General features: G+C 45.3%; 2 protein-coding genes across 3 annotated transcripts; both read left to right on the top strand.

Annotated features, from left to right (window-relative positions):
* The first annotated feature begins 5,480 nt into the window (after positions 1-5,480).
* LOC127303781 (uncharacterized) lies at positions 5,481-6,334 on the top strand. Its single transcript, XM_071820836.1, has 3 exons — positions 5,481-5,654; positions 5,746-5,958; positions 6,038-6,334. Exons 1-3 carry the CDS (start codon positions 5,481-5,483, stop codon positions 6,332-6,334), a joined length of 684 nt encoding a protein of 227 aa, XP_071676937.1.
* Positions 6,335-9,580: 3,246 nt separating this feature from the next.
* On the top strand, positions 9,581-15,443 carry LOC127300730 (chaperone protein ClpC2, chloroplastic). 2 transcript variants are annotated; one of them, XM_051330886.2, is made up of 10 exons: positions 9,581-9,739; positions 10,383-10,952; positions 11,613-11,728; positions 11,817-11,939; positions 12,014-12,199; positions 12,697-12,912; positions 13,048-13,265; positions 13,417-13,492; positions 13,605-13,694; positions 14,131-15,443. In XM_051330886.2, the coding sequence occupies exons 2-10, from the start codon at positions 10,406-10,408 to the stop codon at positions 15,307-15,309; spliced, it is 2,751 nt and encodes a 916-aa protein (XP_051186846.1). In that variant the 5' UTR covers positions 9,581-9,739; positions 10,383-10,405; the 3' UTR covers positions 15,310-15,443. The 2 variants fall into 2 exon arrangements, with proteins under 2 accessions (XP_051186846.1, XP_071676023.1); XM_071819922.1 differs by lacking the exon at positions 9,581-9,739 and adding an exon at positions 10,162-10,185.
* Positions 15,444-16,683: the final 1,240 nt, after the last annotated feature.

The following is a 16,683-nucleotide window of genomic DNA, read 5'->3' as shown; positions in this document are numbered from 1 at the left end:
CTCGCCGGTTGGCCCCTGCAGCAGCCTCCCCCATCTGCGCCGCCCTGCCTCTCCGGTAATTTCCATGTTTTTTAACTTTTATTTCTATTAATGTAGAGTATGTAGAAATACAAATATAAATATTAGAATTTGTTCATAGGAATGAAATTGAAAATGTAAATAAACATGGAAATGTGAAATGGTTTAATAATTCGATGTTTTATTCAATGGAAATAGGCGCCGTCGTGACCGCCGACCTCGTGACTGCCCTATCGTGTCCGCGTCATCGTGTTCGCCGTCGTGACCGCCGTGTCGTCATGTCCACGCCGTCGTGACCGTCGTGTCCACACCGTCGTGACCGCCTCGTCGACTACGGCCTCTACCACCTAGGGTGAGCTAAAACGTCGCCTCCCCTTCTCCGCATTTTCTTATGTCACTAGATTCATTTTCCAAGTCCAGTTGCGTAACCTAGGTGTCACTTCCCGTCCGCGAGCGTTACGCGGATAAATATGCATTAGTGGTCCGCATATTTTGAACCGTAACGCTTGCGGCATTTACGGGACAGTCGGCGGATGCGTAGTTGTCTACGTTTTCCATGTTCTACTCCGGTCCGAGTCAGGATTTCGGCGGCGCCTCCCCGTTGTTCTCCGGATGCACATCCTCTCGGCTTTTTGCCGAGACGTGTATCGGGAGAGCAGCGGGGAGGTGCTGCCGAAATTCTGACTTGGACCGGGGTAGAGCATGGAGAACGTAGCCAACTACGGATCCGGCGGCTGCTAGGAGCCCACCTAGTAGAGATGTAGGTTGATGCATGCGTTTCGCCCGGTAAAATAAATAAAAATATGATGCATTTAATTTCCTATTTGATATAAATGCTATGTCTGTGGTTTGGCTCCCAATAAAGCAGAGGATGGCTGATAATGGATGGATGTACAATGAGCGTGTTAGTGCGACTGAGAAAACAGATGAGTGGACAAGGAAGACCCATTTTCTAGTGAATGAGTTAGCGCGTGGTACAAAGGGGCTGGCTCGGGCACTTTGCCCCTGTGTTCGCTGCGTGAAGCGTCAACGTCGTGGGAAGGATGAAATGTATAGACACCTTCTGCAATATGGGTATATGCATGGGTACGTCACGGAAATCGACTTTGATGAGCGCGAACGTGACAGAGGTGAGGTGATGCGGCAGCGGCTCAATGGCAATGAGTACGATGGAATTAGAGACTTTCTAGATGATCTCGTCCATGCCGATGTCCCGGATTCGCCACCTCCAGAACCGGAGGCGCCGCCAGAACCGGAGGAACCAGAGCCAACCGCGAAGGCCTTCTATGATATGATTGCCGCGGCTAAGAGGCCTCTGTACGAGGGCGCCGCGATTTCTCAGCTCGATGCCATCTCCCAATGTCTAGCCGACAAGACCCGGTACAACACCACCCGTGAGGGCTTTGAAGCAAGTCTGAAAACAATCGGTAACATGTTGCCCAAAGATCATTGTCTCCGCCTCAAAGCTCGCACGCGACGAGGAGAATGATGAAGGACCTCAACATGGATTATCAAAGGATAGACCGTTGTCCGAAAGGCTGCGTTCTATTTTGGAGACAGTATGCGGAGGACAAGTACTGTCCCATCTCAGAAGCGCTCTAGGTATGAAGAGGTAACGGGAAAGGATGGTCAGGTGAGGCAGTCAAGCACCGCAAAGTCGATTCTTCGATATCTCCCATTCATAAAAAGAATCCAGCGGCTTTACATGCACGAGGAGACAGCCAAACAGATGACGTGGCACAAGTATGGGAAGAGATTCGTGGACGAAAATAAGAAGTTGAAGATGGGACATCCATCCGATGGTACGGCATGGAAGAACTTCGATACAAAACACCCGCTTAAGGCAGCCGAGGCTCGGAATGTCAGAATTGCGATAGCAACAGATGGTTTCAATCCATATGGTATGTCGACTGCCAATTACAGTTGCTGGCCCGTGTTTGTTATTCCGCTCAATCTCCCTCCCGGAGTCCTAATGACGAGGAAGACCATGTTTACGTCGCCGATCATTCCAGGCCCTCATTACCCGGGGAAGAATTTGAGTGTCTACATGCAGCCGATTGTGGAAGATTTGAACCACTCTTGGCACCACGGGACATTGACGTACGACCGAGCATCGAAGACAAACTTCGCATGAGAGTTTGGTTGCAAAGATACCATGCATGACATGCCCGGTACGCCCTAACATGTGGATGGTGTACAGCTTGGTAAGTGGCCATGCCCAAAGTGTGCGGGTGCATCGGCTTGAGTTCCTTTGGCTACGGAAGGGTCGCACGTATTTTGCGTTTGACACGAATCGACAGTTCCTCAAAAGGAGGCATCCGTTTAGAGAAGACAAAAAGAATTTCAAGAAGGGCAAAGTTGTGCATGAAAAAAAAGATGTGCCGAAGTTTGATGGTACACTTGTTGAAGCCGAGCTACGTGCTCTCGTGCTCAGCGACGCCAACTGGCCATCAATTTGAGGGATATGGTGTAACGCACAACCGGACTCACGAGGCGGCTTTAACGAAGCTCGAGTATTACAAGGACCTCGAACTTCCCCATAACATCGATGTGATGCACACCGTAAAGAATGTCGCGGAGTCCGTCTTTCACACATGCCCGAACATTCCCGGAAGTCAAAGGATAATGTCAAGGCTAGAGTCGATATTGAGATCCTCTGTGATAGGGAAAAATTACACATGAAGCGTCCTATTGGCCGTCAAAAGAATTGGTTCAAGCCGCATGCCAACTTCTCGCCTTGATTCCATCCAAAAGAAGGAGGCATTCAGGTGGCTCAAATACGTCGTGATGTTCCCGGATGGTTATTGCTCGAATATGAGTAAGGGAGTTAATCTTTCGACGGGAAAAGTCACCGGGCTCAAGAGTCACGACTATCATATATGGATTCAGCGGCTCATGCCGGTGATGCTTCGAGGGTATATCCCCGAGAAAGTCTGGCGAGTGCTTGCGCAGTTGAGCCATTTCTTCCGCACGCTATGTGCTAAGCAGATATGTCCCGAGGTTATTGCAAAGCTACAACATACAGTGCCGGAGTTGCTATGCAATTTGGAGATGATATTTCCGCCAGGCTTCTTTACTCCGATGGCACATCTCATTGTGCACCTCGCCAACGAGGCACTCTTGGGTGGTCCGGTGCAGTTTCGTTAGCTTCTGTATTGAGAGAGAGTTTAAGTATATTCGAAAGATAACTGGAAACAAGGCCAAGATTGAAGCATGCATAGCTGAGGCAATATGCCTTCGGGAGATGGCAGATGCCGCGACAACGTACTATCCCGATGATGTTCCCACTCAGCATAACCCGGTCACTCGTTACAATGTCGACGTGCCCGAGAATGACCCCAAGCTAAAACTATTCCAATTCCCCGGTGGCAAGGCTGGTAAAGGAACAAAATATAAATTGGAGAACGAAGAGAAGGATTGTATAATGCTATATGTGCTTATGAACATGGAGGAAGTGATCCCATTCGTAAGGTAAAATGTTGAACAAATTACTTTGCAGCTAGTAACCTCGTCTCGGTCTAATGCTTATTTACTCCTTTCAGCAAATTCACGGATGAAATGTGGCCGTATGATGAATTGCCCGAACCCTCGGAGATGGACACTCTACTGAAAGAGGGTGCTCCCGGAATTAATAAAAACTTTGTGACATGGTTCATGGAAAAAGTAATTTCTAACCTTTCCTCTTACATTGCAACATGTGACTTGTCCCTCTTATTACACGTAACTAATGCACACAACAAATTTGAAATGTTCTTGTAGGGCCGTGAGAGAAACGTTGATATGATAGATGAGTTGAAATGTGTTTCCCAAGGTTGTAGCCGTGAGGTGACCAAGTATGAGAAGTATGATGTGAATGGGTTTCGCTTCCACACAGAGACGCACCAGAAGGGCCGGGCGAATCCCAAAACGATAAATACTGGGGTCTTCACCAAAGGAGCCAACAACTTTGATTACTACGGAAGGTTACAAAGTGTATACGAGTTGACATTCAATCGTACGAACGTGCAACTCAATATCGTCGTGTTCAAGTGTCATTGGTTCGACCCAATAGGTGGACAGAGAAGTGATAAGTCCATTGGGTTAGTTGAAGTTAAGCCTTCAACCACCTATAGCGGAGCCGATGTCTTTGTTGTGGCTCACCAAGCCAAGCAAGTTTATTATTTGCCCTACCCATGCCAGAAAGCGGAACTCAAGGGTTGGGAAGTCGTCTTCCAGGTATCGCCACATGGTAACCTACCGATTCCTCCGAGGATGATTAAAACATCTTTGACCCCTTGACATTCGATTGGATTTTCTATAAAGATGAACTGGTCTTCGGGTTATATATTTTAGAACCGTTTGTTCAAGAGGACCTCGGGAACGATGCAGAAACTCGTGGTGAGTCAGTGGTGGATCTAAAGGACATATCTATGCTGGAGAAGTTACTTGAGGCGAATGACAATTATGATGAGCCTGCACCCGTCGACCCTTCAACTTTGTACTCACAAGATAGTGATAGTGATAGTGATCCAGAGAAAGAGAAAGAGAAAGAGACGGAGTATGAGAGTGAGCGTGAGAGCGATGATGGCTGGTGAGGGTCTTTTATTTTTAGTATTTATTTGTCAACATGCTTCTTAATTGCATTGTGCCTTTTATTTTTAGTATTTATTTGTCAACATGCTTCTTAATTGCATTGTGCCTTTTATTCTTAGTATTTATTTGTCAACATGCTTCTTAATTGCATTGTGCCTTTTATTCTTAGTATCTACATTTTATTATGTCAACCTGCTTCTTAATTGCATTGTGCCTTTTATTCTTAGTATCTTCATATAATATGTCTTTGTGCTTAACTGTTTTATTGTTCTCAATGCAGGTGACTGAACAATATGAGCAGCGGCAAGGCAGACTCCGAGAGCTTGCTTAAGACGCTCTCGCAGGTGAAGAGGAATATTCCTAGACCACCCACTAGACGGAGTGATCGAGCCCCGGTGCGCAATCCGCGTTACGACGATGGTACCGATGGAGGACGAGGACGAGGAGGACGAGGTGGAGGACGAGGAGGACGAGGAGGACGAGGTGGAGGACGAGGTGGCGCCGGGGTACACATGGACTTTGACGAGCCACCCTCCGCTTCTGGCGACGTGGCTCCTGAGTTGTTCCTAGAGGGTCCGTCTAGTGGGGAGGTGGAGATGGAGGCAGAGTCTACACACGAGTCGGACTCTAGGGCTGAGTTGGAGGTGATGGAGGATGGGGGTGCGCCGAAGCCCTTGAAGCTTCGTGGAGAAGCTAGAGTCCCCGATGCGAGGAAGGAGCCGAAGACCCATGATGACAAGGCCCTTATCATTCCTTCGAGCGATGAGTAAGTGTACTACTTCAGAAATTTCGAACATGTATTTTCATCTTGGGCATAATAAACAATTTGGCATGTGTACTAATGTGTGATTTATTTGCAAAGAATCGGACATGGGATGCCAAGCCCCCGCATGCCTAACAGCTTGCTTGGGGCTCTGATTAAGAAGTTCTGGCCCGGCAGATACACTCCCCTTAGCACGGTCCCCGGTGGCGCGACGAAGCTAGCCACTACTTGGGCGGACTATGAGGATGCCCCTGCCGTAGGCTTCGCGACAGCTGCTGAGGCTGTGACCACCAAGTTCTGGGTAAGGCATATATTTCTCGAGCACCGTTCATAGTTAATGACCCTAATGTGCTAACTCATGACTTTCACAACTCATTTATGCATGATTGAAGTGCTTCTATCGTGTGGACCCGGAGCATGACACGCAGGCGCGTCTCACTTTGCGTGGCGCTTGCGAGAGGTTGACACCGCAGCAGTGGTACAACCAAAAGTTCACCAGCGCTAGTGCCTTCTGGGCTAACAAGGGTAAGAGGGTCAAGAAGGAGTACTATGTTGGTAACCAGCCTACGGATGAATGGGCAATGACCATTGAGGAGTACATGTCGGTGAGTAAAATGTCAATGAGATTCTACATTGCTGCTAAGTTTTCATTGGATTATCTTGAGTTGAGTATTGCGTTTTCAGGTTTGTCCCGAGTGGGCCGAGCAGCATAGGGAGGCATGGGAGGAGCTGATTAGGGCGAGGTGGCTCAGGGAGGATGAGGAGTTTGCAGCCGTGTCGAGGCGGAACATGGAGAACCGAGGCACCGGTGGCACACACTGCGCGGGAAACCGCGACTACACCCGCTACAAGGGGAAAATGGTATGTATATACATGGAACGACCTTCTTTCATTTCCCGTCATGTTACATTTGTGGTACGCATAACTTTTCTTTTCGCGATGCAGGTGGCCGAGGCAAAGCACTGGGGTGGTGCTTCATGATGCCCAGATATATGACATGATGCGGACGAAGAAGAAGCCCAATCCCGCATTGCCTCAGCCACGGTACTACGGCAATGCCAAGGCCGCCAAGGAGGACTATCGCGACATGGTCAAGTCTCGTCACCCCGAGGTGGATGACCCCTTGAGCATTCCGGCCGACGAGGAGTCGTTGGTCCCGTCGGGCGCGGGCGTCCGCATGGCCGTTTCCCTTTCGAATAAGGCGGTCAAGCCTACCCCAGCCCACGAGCTACACGCGTCTCAAGCATACCCTCACCGCCGACAGCCCCAGCCTCGTCCACGGCCTGCTCGTCCACCCGCCTACGATGTAAGTTTTCCTCATTTTCATCCTCTTTCCGGTTTTCCTTCCTACATGGCTAAGTGTTTACGAGATTCATTGTTTCTGAAATTGTAGCCTGAGTTCGAGGCGGCCTTCGAAGCCTGCAATGAAGCGTATCAGCAGGCCGCTGCGCAGTGGAATAGGCAGAATACGGCCTACATGGCGTACATAGGAGTAAGTCTGAATCTTTCTTCTCGCAAGTAGATGACAAGTCTCAGTTTGATGCTTTATTTCTGCAAAAAGCCTAAGTTGTAACCTATCTTGCAGGAAATGATGATCTCTATGTCTACTGGTACACCGCCACCGGCTCGAGTTACCGTGGCGGGGGACATGCCTATCATGCCATCGAAGGCAGCTTTCGCTGCGACTTACTACGGATCCACACCGGAGGTAAGTTCTTTGCCAAACCGGTAGTTACCACTTTCCTTTGCCTCGCAAGTTGCTAACATGTAGGGAACACGTAGGGAACGGGATGGTCCGGAACTGTGCATCGCCGGGTGGGCGCGAGGTCACACCGGTTCATGAAGGTGGTCGGTCTCCTGGGCGTTCTGCTGGTGCCTCTCCGTCGACTACTCCTGGGACTACTCCCGGTGCCTCTCCGCCGACTTCTCCTGGGCGTAGCACCGGTCCTTCTCCAGGTGGTTCTTCTGCAGCTTCTACCGGAGCGCAACCCTGGGCTGCTCGTTTCGCCAACGATGTGGGCGGACACACCCCGCCCGGGTCCTTCCTCCGCTAGTCGGCACCGGGCTTGTTGCTTGCCATCATGTGCTACCTATATGTATTGGATGACATGGCACTCTCCTCTTGTATGCTATTACATGCACCATGTATGCTACTATGTGGATTTCATGCTATTTATGTGAATTATGGTGATTTTGGATGAATTTTGATGCTACTATGTGGGTTTCATGCTATTTATGTGAATTATGGTGAATTTGGATGAATTTGGATGAATTTGGATGTATTGGACCTGCTGAACTGAATTTAGATGAATAGGAACCCAATTAAAATCGAAAAAAAATGGTCGAGCCTATGCCGAGGGGGTTGCCGTCGGCATAGGGCCCTTGGCGTGACCATATGGTCGACCCTATGCCGAGGGGGTTGCCCTCGGCGTATACCTTGCGCCTGGCGCGCCGCCACGTGTCCATGCATGCACGAGGCTATGCCGAGGGGGTTGCCCTCGGCGTACATGCGCAGCTGGCCGCACCACGTCGCTCCACGCCGCCTCTTCTCACGCAGGAACCCTGCCCTATGCCGAGGGCCAGGCCGTCGGTGTCTCCGACCCCTCCGTTAACGGCGACGGCGCGAGGGCACGCTGCGCCGAGGGCACGTACGCCGAGGGGCTGACTTGGCCGTCGGTATTGGGCGCGTACGCCGAGGGCTAGCCCTACGCCGACGGGGTAGCTTTCTATGCCGAGGGAGCTGGACGCCGACGAGATACGCCGAGGGCTGCCGTCGGCGTAGCCTACGCCGACGGCCAGGCGTGGCTACGCCGAGGGCAGCCGGCCGTCGGCATCTTCTTCGATTCCTGTAGTGAGTGAACAATGCATTTTCGTTATGCAAGTGATGGAAAGGGATTAGCCCGGATGGAAAAAACATCCAAGCTTGCAAAATATGTAATTCTCAACAAAAGAAAGTCTGCAAAGATAAGCTTCCCAAAAAAAATCTGCAAAGATGTATGGCTGTATCTGCTACAGCAAGTCCAGTACAATTGCCACTTGTATTCTTCATTGTTTTGCGGTCTACTATGTTGCTTGGCATGGCTGACAACTAACTGAGGCCAGTAGAAATTTACAGGGTTTGTTTACATCGGTCCAGATGGCAACAAAGTTATAATTAGGCTGGTCATAGTGGTAAGGCTGCTCATAGTGCAAAGTAACAATGGGTAGTAACATGCATATGTTACTACTCTATGTTACTACCTCTATAGTGGGTAGTATCATGGGTGTAGTAACATACAATGTCATATTAATTATTTGATAGACTCATTCTTTCTTGAAATGTGTGATGTGATGGTAACATAGCTAGTTACCACTACCCTCTCTTTCTTCAATTAATGACATGCCATGTCATCAAAATGCTTAGTTGGCATTGCATGTTGTTGATGTTACTCTTATGTTACTCCCCACTATGAGCAGCCTAAGTATCATGTGCTAGTATCATGCATATGATACTACTACATGATACTACCTCTATAGTGGGTAGTATCATGGAGTAGTATCATAATCTTACTATATTTAATGTTTTTTAGAATCTCAATGCAAATTTGTGTACAAGATTTGTTTAGCATTAATTTTCCTCGTTGTTTGCGCTATGATACAGTATCTACCTATGTTACTCTAATCTCCTCTCTCCTCCTTAATTAGCCGCCATGTCAGCATTTTTGTGGGACCAATATGCATGATACTAGCTATGATATTAGCACTATGGCTAGCCTTATGTCGACACCATACTGCAAAGAAGACACATTAAATTTCCACCGGTTCTATTATTTCATTACATTTTTTAATTCACCAAGCAAATATGTGATGCAACACTGCAGCACCAAGCTGGGCCTTTGCTGCATTTCACTAACAAACTACGTGGCAAAACCATGAAATAAACTGATGGTCAGTTTTTAAAAGACCATGTCTAAACCAAGATGTGCGCAGCAGATGTTCCGAAAAATGTTGAACCCTACCGTGGCTTTTTCTCCCTTTCACAACATTTTATTTACCTGCGTTCTATAACTCTATAAGCAACTGAAGATTCTGTTCCCATGAGAGGGAAAAAATATCTGTGATGCCAAAAAAATATCTGCAGCTGTTCATGGCAGGTAAATGAGTGACTTGTCAAAATCTCCTGCCCCTCAGAATTCAGAAAAAAGAAAGAAAATACATGTGAAACTAAAAAAGAGAGGGAGAAAAGAATCAGCCAGAATGAGGCCAAAATAAAGAAAGGAAAGAGCGATTCTCTTCTGTGCTTGCTTGTTGGGCACCCCCAACCAAGCGACTCTCCTCTTCCCCTCTTATCTCCTCGGAGGAGAAACAAACAAGGCCGCGCTCTTCCTTCTCCCCCTCTCCTCGCAGGTGAGCAGCTCATTCCTCCCTATCTATCTAGAGTTCCCCGTTATTGGGTCCGGTAATTGCTTGTTTTGTGCCGAGGGCTTGATTCTACAACACCAAGATTTGGTGGTTAGTGTGATTCTTGGTGGTGGAACCCCTGGGATGTTCTCTTGATAGTTGGGGAATTCAAGAACTTTGTTTTAAGTTTTGATTCCGGGTAAGGATGTCATGGTTGATTCCGCTGCAGCATTCATTGATTGATGCCGCGGCTAGTTCCAAGTGCGCGCCAGCGATCCTAAACTCCCCAACGGACGGGCGAACTAAACACTCTTCCGCTTGAAATTTCACCACCTCGCAAATTATTCCTGTGTGCAGCCACAGATATGTAACTGATTTTTTTACCACGGATATCAGTCTTTTGGGAATATGGATACCATCGACCAGGCTATTGATGATTTACAGTAGCAAAAGTAGGTTTGTGATGAAGCACACTGGTTTTTCTTCTTCTTTGGAGTGCTAGGCTTGAGATTTTAACGACAAATAAAACATTGACTTGTATTGTTGTTGTAGAAACGTATTTCTATTTTTTTTTTACCTCTGAGCATTCAGTTTACTTCTCTTTGAGGATCACCTATCTAGAATGGTTTCTGACTACTTGTGTAAACAGGTTTGGGGCAGTAACTTCTGACCATGGCAGGGACCTTAGTCCTGCCCGTTGCTCTTGGGACAACTTTCGCAGGCCGTACAAAGAAGTCTCATGGAACCAGGAGGCCTACCTCAATGCTTGCAATGTCCTTGAACCGTCCTGTAAGGATGGCAGGATTTGGTGGTCTGAGATCAGTACATAGCTTCACAACCATGCCCTCCTCCAACTTCAGATTGACAGCTGCATCTTACAGATCCTCTAGACGGGGAAGACGTTCTCGTTTTGTAACCAGAGCCATGTTTGAGAGGTTTACCGAGAAAGCTATAAAGGTCATCATGCTTGCGCAAGAGGAAGCAAGGCGCCTAGGCCACAACTTTGTCGGAACCGAGCAAGTTCTATTGGGTTTGGTTGGAGAAGGAACTGGTATTGCCGCAAAGGTGCTCAAGTCCATGGGTATCAATCTTAAGGATGCCCGCGTGGAAGTGGAAAAGATCATTGGGAGGGGAAATGGTTTTGTCGCTGTCGAAATACCGTTCACACCACGCGCAAAACGTGTTTTAGAGCTTTCATTGGAGGAAGCTCGCCAACTAGGTATGTCAGTCAAGAGTGCTTTCTATTGTTTGGATCCGTTTTTCCTAAATTTTGGTTTTCTGTCATTCCTGTATTACTGTTAGACAAAGTGAAACCTAATAAGAGGATAATTGATCTCTATTACCAAGAAATTGACACATTTTTTTATCTACCTGAGTACCTGATAACCCTAAGTTACAGCTTACAAGTATTCAACAACCAGCAGATGAGTTTATTCATTTGCAGTGACCTGAACTTAGCCAGGTGCAATTGATAGCAGATGGGTTCTGAGTTTGCGAGTGGTAATAAATATTTATTATTGTAACCATTTGATGAAGTCACAATCTTTTTTTGTCAAAAAAAAGTCACAATCTTTTCGTGTCCATTATGCTACTATCTAGAACAAATGAAGCAGGAGTCACTAACATATTATTTAGTGCACCATCTTTTCGTTACTCTTCTACTGGCTACAGTGTTTCTTCATTTAAGTCTAAAATCTGCATGTTGTCTGAGGACATTGATTAGACTACTTTCAGTTACACCTTACAAGTCTTTGAGAAAAGTTATATTTATTCATTATGTGAATTCTCCTGTCTGGTGCATCTAATTCTCTCATAATTATTTGAATAAAGTGCTTAGAAGATTAGCTGTTTTCTGGAGCTGATGCCTTCATCTTTCCAGGACACAATTATATTGGGTCTGAGCACTTGCTTCTTGGACTTCTTCGTGAGGGTGAAGGTGTGGCAGCCCGTGTACTTGAGTCTCTTGGTGCTGACCCAAGCAATATTCGTACACAGGTAAACAATATCTGAAATTCCTTTCTCCTTTTCGAGAAGCAAGGACGGTTTCTTCTTAGCTTGTATCACAAATGTTATCCATCTATAGGTTGTCCGAATGATTGGTGAAACAACAGAAGCTGTTGGTGCTGGAGTTGGCGGAGGAAGCAGTGGTAATAAGATGCCAACACTTGAGGAGTATGGAACTAATTTAACAAAATTAGCAGAGGAGGTAATGCCTATGTTCTACAATGACGTAATAAGCACTAGTTCAGGCCTAATTCTTTACCCTGATAATCACTGTAGGGAAAGCTAGATCCTGTTGTTGGAAGGGAACCACAGATTGAACGCGTCATACAAATTTTGGGAAGACGAACAAAGAACAATCCCTGCTTAATTGGAGAGCCCGGTGTTGGGAAGACAGCAATTGCAGAAGGGCTTGCTCAACGCATTTCTACTGGCGATGTGCCTGAGACAATAGAGGGGAAGAAGGTATGATTTCTTGCTTTAATTATGTTATACGAGTGTTGCAATTCTAGATACGTTGATTCTAATGTTTGCCCTATCAATTGATTCTCGTTACTGTTGTGTTTGATTTATTTATGCTGTTCTACATTAGATGGTGTGCTTCATAGTTTATTTCATGTGACTACCACTATTCATATATTGGTTTTAATGGAACAATGGAACTTTCCCAACAAGTATATCTCAAATTTCTTTAGCTAAAAAATATAATGCACGCTTATAAGCTAAAAGAGAACTTATGTGAGCTTACTTCGGACAAATAATGCAGGGAACAAATGCAATCGCTTGATAATTTGTTAATGACAATAAGAAACTTCCATATACAGATATATTAATATGTTGAAAAGATGGGTGGGATATTATTGGTACCATACTTGATAGTTACCATCTTTTGTGGTGGTGTTTTTTGCATTGTTTTGAAGAGATTGCCAGAGAATGATCATCTTCGAAACCATTTATTTTAGGTCATTACCCTTGATATGGGACTTCTTGTTGCTGGTACGAAATACCGTGGAGAATTTGAAGAACGGTTGAAGAAACTGATGGAAGAAATCAAGCAGAGCGATGAGATAATTCTCTTCATTGATGAGGTTCACACCCTCATAGGAGCAGGAGCTGCCGAAGGTGCTATAGATGCTGCTAATATCTTAAAGCCTGCATTAGCAAGAGGAGAATTACAGGTATGACGATGAGGTTATGTTTTCTTTATGTTGAACATATGAAGTCTCTGCTATCCTTCCAGAAAGCTGACTTTATATTTATTTATTTTCTTTTACTGAAATGCTTACACAATTATCTCTCTGTTTCATTTTCAGTGTATTGGAGCTACTACACTTGATGAATACAGGAAGCATGTTGAGAAAGATCCAGCATTAGAAAGGCGTTTCCAGCCAGTAAAGGTGCCAGAGCCTTCAGTTGATGAGACCATAGAAATTCTCAGAGGACTTCGGGAACGATATGAGATCCATCATAAACTCCATTACACTGATGATTCTTTGATTGCAGCTGCTAAGCTATCTTATCAATATATCAGGTATGTGAACTATATGGCATGTATGGTATTCTGAGACTTCGAAAACATGTCAGAGAAAACTAATGTGTTTTTTTTTTCATCTGAATCTTATATATATAGCTTGACTGATATCATGTATCCTTTAATCACCTGAAAATTATTTTATTTGCAGTGATCGTTTCCTTCCAGATAAAGCAATTGACTTGATCGATGAAGCAGGTTCACGTGTAAGGCTTCGACATGCCCAGGTAAAGAATGGGTCATATACTGTTATTTTGTTTGGATGGACATACATCTATCGCCCTTTTGCTACTGGACACACATGGTTCACATGGAATTTGAACTGGATAATTTATGTAGGTTCCTGAGGAAGCCAGAGAGCTCGACAAGGAGCTTAAGCAAATAACAAAGGATAAAAATGAAGCCGTCCGTGGCCAGGATTTTGAAAAGGTATCTTCCTTTGGTGAATTACTAGATTTAAAATTCTTTTCATGTTCATAAAGCTTTCTATGGGAATTTTATCAACCATGGCTAACCAGAGTGATATTATTGGAAGATGATATGTAATTTCAGGGTATTTAGAAATTCCTGTCCATTTTTTTGTTCTCTTATTGGAGAAGTTTCAGTTTAATGTGGTAATATCTTGATGGTAAACAATACTTATAATATTTTTGTCATTTAATAGTTACCACTACAAGTCTACAGGTAGAAAGGCTATTTGTATCCTTGAACCTGCCTTCCCTATACTTTATGCAAACCACTATTTGTTATTCATCTGTGTCTATGATCTCTACTATCTGGATATCAGTCCTCGTAAATTTGTATTTTCGTTTGATATGCATGTTAACTTGTAGTTTATGTGTCTGTTTCAATCTTATGCCATTAGGCTGGAGAACTGCGAGATCGTGAAATGGAATTGAAGGCCCAGATAACAGCCCTGATTGACAAGAGCAAGGAGATGATCAAAGCAGAGACAGCGTCAGGAGAGACTGGGCCGATGGTCCATGAATCAGATATCCAGCACATTGTATCATCATGGACTGGTATCCCAGTGGAGAAAGTCTCAACTGACGAATCCGATAAACTTCTTAAGATGGAAGAGACATTGCATAAGCGTGTCATTGGCCAAGATGAGGCTGTGAAAGCAATAAGTCGCTCTGTCCGCCGTGCTCGTGTCGGCCTCAAGAACCCCAACAGACCAATTGCGAGCTTCATTTTTGCAGGTCCAACTGGTGTTGGGAAATCAGAGCTTGCAAAGACTCTTGCATCGTATTACTTTGGCTCTGAAGAGGCCATGATCCGACTCGATATGAGTGAGTTCATGGAGAGACACACAGTGTCCAAGTTGATCGGTTCACCACCAGGCTATGTGGGATACACGGAGGGTGGCCAGTTGACGGAGGCAGTTCGACGCCGGCCTTACAGTGTTGTGCTTTTTGATGAGATTGAGAAGGCACATCCGGATGTGTTCAACATGATGCTCCAGATCCTAGAAGACGGAAGGTTAACTGACAGCAAGGGGAGGACAGTGGACTTCAAGAACACGCTTCTTATAATGACATCAAACGTGGGAAGCAGCGTCATTGAGAAGGGAGGGCGTAAGATTGGGTTTGACCTCGAGACTGACGAGAAGGACAGCAGCTACGGCAGGATCAAGAGCTTGGTCGTTGAGGAGATGAAGCAGTACTTCCGCCCTGAATTTCTCAATCGTCTTGACGAGATGATCGTTTTCAGGCAGCTGACCAAGCTGGAAGTCAAAGAGATCGCGGACATCATGCTACAGGAGGTCTTCACCAGGCTGAAGCTGAAGGAGATTAATCTGCAGGTCACCGAGAAGTTCAAGGAGCGGGTCGTTGACGAAGGGTACAACCCTAGCTATGGAGCACGGCCACTAAGGAGGGCGATCATGAGGCTGCTGGAGGACAGCCTCGCGGAGAAGATCTTGGCCGGGGAGGTCAAGGAAGGCGATTCTGCCATTGTTGACGTGGACTCTGAGGGGAAGGTGGTTGTGCTGAACGGCCAGAGCGGACTGCCTGAGCTTCCAACCCCGGCTGTCACTGTATAGTTTGGTACAGATTGTTAAAAATACATCATTTTCATTTCATTCGAGCATATATCTCTTTGTAGGTAGTGTATAGCAGTAACTGTATATATATAGTATGCATTAATCAAAGGGGAAATATTGCTGGCTTTGACTTCTGATTTAGAGTGTGGATTACTCTCTCTCTGAAACTTCATAGAGAGTTAGACTAGTTACAATTGAAAGTATTAGCATGCATATGATACTAGTTTATGATACCGCTTATACAATGCATAGTATAATAAGGTAGTACTCATAATTTTATCATATTTAATGTTTTGTAGAATCTCAATGTAAATTTGTGAACATGTATTTAGCATCAAATTTTCTAGTTTTACGTGTTATGATACCGTATCTACTATGATACTCTCACCTCTCTCCTCATTAATTGTTGTGTCACATCAGATTTTTGTTAATATGGTATAAATGATACTACCTCCATCCCAAGGCTTAAGGCCCATATTTTTTTAGAAAGTCAAACTATGTTAAGTTTAACTAAATTTTTATCAAAAATCATTAACATGAAAAGTACAAAATCAATATCATTAGATAGATAATAAAATATATTTTTATACGGTATCTACAAAATATCTTCGTTTGACTTTCTGAAAAAAATATAAATCTTAAGCCTTAGGATGAAGGTAGTACTAGCTATGGTACTCCTCATTGTGGCTAGTCTTACATACCCTAGCATTTGTGTTAAATATTTCGTTGGCTTTGCCCGGTACTCTTTGTATCTTTTGACGTACTACTCCATTTCATTTGTATACTGCTGGTGTACCATTTGTGGTGATAACTGATAAATAGAACGTTGCAGATTCTCAAAAGAATATAGGACCAATTTTTGTTCTCAAACACATGCCTTCCATTTCATAGTAGAAGAACTATGCCACGATGACAGCACAAGTATACAACTTACAAGCCAGGTGGTGAAAACCGTCCAAAACCCGAAGGAAAAAACAAATGACCTGAAGGCAAAAGCATAAGAGCATCTTTAGTAGTGCCCGTGTAAGCACGAACCGAAAATCCGGAGTCCAGTCTCGCTGATTTTAGTCGCGGCGCAGAACAGAAACTGAAAACACGAATTGAAAAGTAGAAATCAAATGTCGCTGATTTTAGTTGCTCCGATCAACATGCGAAATGAAACAAAGTTTATGTTCCGGATCGAGCTACATTCAAACGTAATTTACATATCCGACTCAAAATACATACTAATCATACACATGCGCGCTAATTTGATCCAAAATTAGCCCCAGGATAGTCACCGGGGCTCTACGCGCGACAGAGGAGGAGGGTTTTTGCGCCGGCGACGCCTAGGCGACGACTGTGGCGACCTGGACCTGGAGAGATCCGGAGTCT

Source organism: Lolium perenne, chromosome 5 (assembly GCF_019359855.2).
Source record: "Lolium perenne isolate Kyuss_39 chromosome 5, Kyuss_2.0, whole genome shotgun sequence".
Lineage (NCBI taxonomy): Eukaryota > Viridiplantae > Streptophyta > Magnoliopsida > Poales > Poaceae > Lolium > Lolium perenne.
The sequence above is the reverse complement of the archived record's forward strand: the minus strand, read 5'-3'. Positions and strand labels throughout refer to the sequence as shown.

Excerpts from the sequence above, each read along its gene's own strand:
- LOC127300730 (XM_051330886.2), top strand. The coding sequence starts at position 10,406 with ATGGCAGGGACCTTAGTCCTGCCCGTTGCTCTTGGGACAACTTTCGCA. Across the intron at positions 11,940-12,013 it reads TAACAAAATTAGCAGAGGAG|GGAAAGCTAGATCCTGTTGT; the intron begins GTAATGCCTATG and ends TAATCACTGTAG. Across the intron at positions 13,493-13,604 it reads TAAGGCTTCGACATGCCCAG|GTTCCTGAGGAAGCCAGAGA; the intron begins GTAAAGAATGGG and ends TAATTTATGTAG.
- LOC127303781 (XM_071820836.1), top strand. The coding sequence starts at position 5,481 with ATGCCTAACAGCTTGCTTGGGGCTCTGATTAAGAAGTTCTGGCCCGGC. Across the intron at positions 5,655-5,745 it reads CTGTGACCACCAAGTTCTGG|TGCTTCTATCGTGTGGACCC; the intron begins GTAAGGCATATA and ends GCATGATTGAAG. Across the intron at positions 5,959-6,037 it reads CCATTGAGGAGTACATGTCG|GTTTGTCCCGAGTGGGCCGA; the intron begins GTGAGTAAAATG and ends TTGCGTTTTCAG.